At 51.2% G+C, this 3,860-nt stretch overlaps 1 protein-coding gene across 1 annotated transcript; it reads right to left on the bottom strand.

Moving 5' to 3' along the window:
* Positions 1-133: 133 nt before the first annotated feature.
* LOC311602821 (olfactory receptor 13C7-like) lies at positions 134-3,605 on the bottom strand. The gene has a single exon (XM_084791429.1). The coding sequence runs from the start codon at positions 2,402-2,404 to the stop codon at positions 1,454-1,456; it is 951 nt and encodes a 316-aa protein (XP_084647555.1). The 5' UTR covers positions 2,405-3,605; the 3' UTR covers positions 134-1,453.
* Between the last annotated feature and the right edge of the window lie 255 nt (positions 3,606-3,860).

The raw sequence follows: 3,860 nt of genomic DNA, 5'->3' as shown, positions 1-3,860 counted from the left end.
TATTTGTTTTCCTGTGTCTTCTGTCTGTAGTTCGTGGTTGCCGGCCTGTCTGGTCTGTGTGTGGGGGTGACTGTCCTTGTTTCTTATCTGTGTCTGTTTTTGAATGTGTGCCTGTCCCTGTGTCTGTCCCTGAATGTCCTGTGTCTGTCTGTACAAACTGGCTTTGAACCATATGTGTAGAACGGCACAGACAGTATGGCATAGGACAGGAATGAGAATTCTTACCAAAATCTTCAAGTTTTAAAAAGGAAGTAACTTTACTGCCCCCAACTGCCCACACGTTTCTGTCAACATTCAAGTCGGGCATTTGTTTTCAAGTTGCTTCCAGCTTGCTAGCTGTTTTTAGCAAACGATTACTACAACATACACACTGGGTTGAGGGCGTGGGCAAGCAAATAAGATTACAGCTGTGCCTTAGCTCAGCTTGGAAAGTTCATTGCCCCGGGGCAATGCTTAGTAAGACTGCTTACATTGTTCTGTTAAAGACAGGTTAAACTTAAGCTGGGTGCACAGCAGGTCAGCAGGTTAAAGTACATGGTCCTAATCTCAAGGGATATTATTTCAGTCTTTGGGGGACAAGAGGTTATTGTCATAAGGTTGTATCAAGATTAGACTTACACAGTCATGAGAGTAGTTTGCTCCATACAAGCTGAAGTCTCTGCATTTGGCACTGGGCCTGAAGCTTTTACAGGCCTGATGGCAGGTGGACAGGCAGGCGGGCAGGGCACGCTTGTGAGGGAAGGAGAGTACAGGTGGATTAGAGCTGAGGAGAAAAATGAAGACTGTGTCCAGCTCTCTCTCTCCAAACGTGATGATGCACAGGGCCTGAGGAGAAGTGGGCACCTTTTGCAAGTAGCTGCACTTGGCTCGGCCTGCGGAGAGCTCTGGAGGGGATCTGGCTGGCATAGGAAGGGGCTGCTAACAAGGGAGCCCAGCATGTCAGTGACATGCGTGCTCCTGCAGGGCTGGGCATTGCTCATTCTGGCTTCCAAATTTTTGTGCATGTCTCGCATGGGCAGCTCATAGGAACAGAAAGTTCTGAGAAGCACACTTCTAGCCTAGCCGGGCTGTCCCGGTAAAAAGCTGCCAGTAACAAGCTAAGGGAACTTTGTTGGGGTGCAGAACCCTGTGTAGGTCTGGGAAGGAGAGGTCAGGGCACAGGAAACCGAGTCTCTACTTTCTCTTTGGCCTACTCCCCAGCTTTGTGTGTTGGTCCCTAGGTTTTCAGAAACCTCTGAGTCCTCTTTTTCCCAAGCATGTGCCAGACTGAGCTTCACCCCAGACCCCTTGTGTTAGATGTGGCTGAGGATCGGCCAGTGAGATGAAGAGTGGAAGGCGCCGCGCCACTTCTGAGTGGACTGTGCTGTGAGAGTCCATGCAGGCCTGTTTGCTTCTCTTTTCCCTGGGTCGTGGTGATCAACAGGTGCTGACTGATAAAGGCGGAGGGTGAATGTTAAAAGTGGGACATTTTCCTGGCAAGGAGACCTCCCCGCACCATGGCTATGGCAGCTGCTTTCACCTCTGAGTTCCTCAGACTATAGATGAAAGAGTTTAGCGAGGGCGCCACAATCCCGTAGAATAATGTGATAATCTTATCCGTGCTGGCGTCTTTGCTTTTGGGCTTGAGGTACATGAAGGAGATGGTTCCATAGAAAATCACCACCACTGTGAGGTGGGCAGAGCAAGTGGAGAAAGCTTTCATCCGGCCTGCAGCCGAGGGCACCCTAAGGATGGTGGCCAGGATACACACGTAAGAGAGGCAGATGAGCACAAGTGGGGTCATTGTCAGAGCAGCTGTGGCCACAGTCAATATCAGTGCATTGAGGGAAATGTCCCCACAGGCCAGTTTCAGCACCGCCAAGATCTCACAGAAGAAATGGTTGATGACATTATGGCCGCAGAAGGGGAGGCGCCAGGTAAAGATGGAATGCAACAGAGAGTTGGCAAAGCCCGTGCCCCAGCTTATCACTGCCATCTGCATGCACAGCTGCCCGTTCATGATCTCAGAGTACCGAAGCGGATGGCAGATAGCCACGTACCGGTCGTAGGCCATCACAGCCAGAAGCAGGCACTCTGTAGCACCTAGTGCCAGAGTCATGAACATCTGCAGGGCACAGCTCGGGAGGGAGATGGTCCTTTGGACATCCAGGAAGTTGAGTAGCATCAGCGGTGTGAAGGAGGAGGTGCCACAGATGTCGATGAGAGAGAGGTTGCTGAGGAAGAAGTACATGGGGTTGTGCAGGTGGGAGTCCAGCACGATCAGCCCCAGAAGGAAGGAGTTCCCCAGCAGAGCTGCGCAGTATATGCCCAGACAAAGCACAAACAGGCCTATCTCTAGGCTGTGGTGGCCCTGGAGTCCCAGCAGGACGTACTCTGTCACAGCTGTGCGGTTTGTCCCTTCCATCTCATTCCTCCTCTTGCCACCTGGACCACACAGCTCAGGATGGAAAGTGAGGAAGATGGATGCAGGACCTGCAGTGTGTCGGTCTCCCTCTGGATTCTAGTTCCACCATCTGTGTAATGAGAGAGTCGGACATTAGGTCTATAGCTTGGCCTCTCAGGCGGGCTTCAGTTCTGTTGACACAGCCAGGGGAGAACGCGGCACATTCTGGTCCCCTGAACGCCTCACCGTTCTCCACAGTGGTGCTCAGAGGAGACAGGAGACTCATGTTTGACATCTTCTTTAGACATATAAAGTGTAGCCGGGTGCGGTGGCACATGGCTTTAATCCCAGCACTCGGGAGGCGGAGGCAGGTGGAGTTCACTGGGATTTCGAGGCCAGCCTGGTCTATAAAGTGTGTCGAGGACAGCTAAGGCTAACACAGAGAAACCCTGTCTCACTAAACAAACAAAGAAAAGAAAAGAAATATAGTGATTTTTTTTTTAGAGATGGGGTCTCCCTATGTAACCCAGGCTGGCCTCTAAGTCCCCATTCTCCTGAGTACTAGTCTAGCAGGCAAGTGCTGTCACACCCAGCTTGTCAAGTGCCCTCGCCTGTTCAAAGGAAGACTTTTCTAGATTATTGCTTCCTATGACGCCACCTTCATTAATTCACTGCGTATGTCCTGAGTACTTACTCTGTGCTAGGTGTTGCTTGAGGTGCCAGCGCTCCAAAAGAAAAATAAAATAAAATGGGTGTAAGGGGGGAGGGGAGAATTCACAGCTGTCAGTTCCTGCCTGAGGCAAGAGGAACTCTGGAAGGCATGCTGTCACCTAGGGTGGGATGTGTAAATCTGCTTGCTAGCCATCTCTCTTGAAGCAGTTGTGGGACAATCTTGATTTTAAAGGGGAGACACAAGAATGCTGTTGCTGGTCAGGGCTCTAACCTGGTCTGACAGCCTGTGAGCCTGAGCTACGTGCTGTGGAAACAGCTCCCTGAAGTTCAAAACCACTCACCCTTTTTGGGGATTTCAGACACAAACTGTCCTCTCTCTGCTTTAGACCCTTGAGAGTCTCTCAGTCGCTCCAGTAAGCCAAATCTGAGCTCTGAAGAGACTGGCTACCTTAGCTGCCAGTGGCTGTGTGGTGATGAAAAAAATCCTGTTCTGCTAGACTCCTGACAGCTGTAGATTCTCCTTCCCTCCCTCCCTCCTTCCCTCCCTCCCTCTCTCCCTCCCCCCCTCTCCTTTTCTTCATGACTCTGTCACAAGAAGACCAGCACAGGCACTTGAGACTTCTGGGAACAGACTCTTCTCTGCTACCTCAAGTGAGCCCACCCGGTCTACACACCTGCTTCGGTCTTGCCAGGGCACTTCCATTGTTAGATAAAGTCCCCACAGTCCAGGCCCATTCCTCTTCCTGTGAGAGGTCCGTGGATTCACTGACATAATGTGACTCTGGCCACCCTGATAACAGGATGC

The sequence above is a fragment of the Acomys minous genome, assembly GCF_964271855.1.
Source record: "Acomys minous genome assembly, chromosome: 8".
Taxonomy (NCBI): Eukaryota; Metazoa; Chordata; class Mammalia; order Rodentia; family Muridae; genus Acomys; species Acomys minous.
The sequence above is the reverse complement of the archived record's forward strand: the minus strand, read 5'-3'. Positions and strand labels throughout refer to the sequence as shown.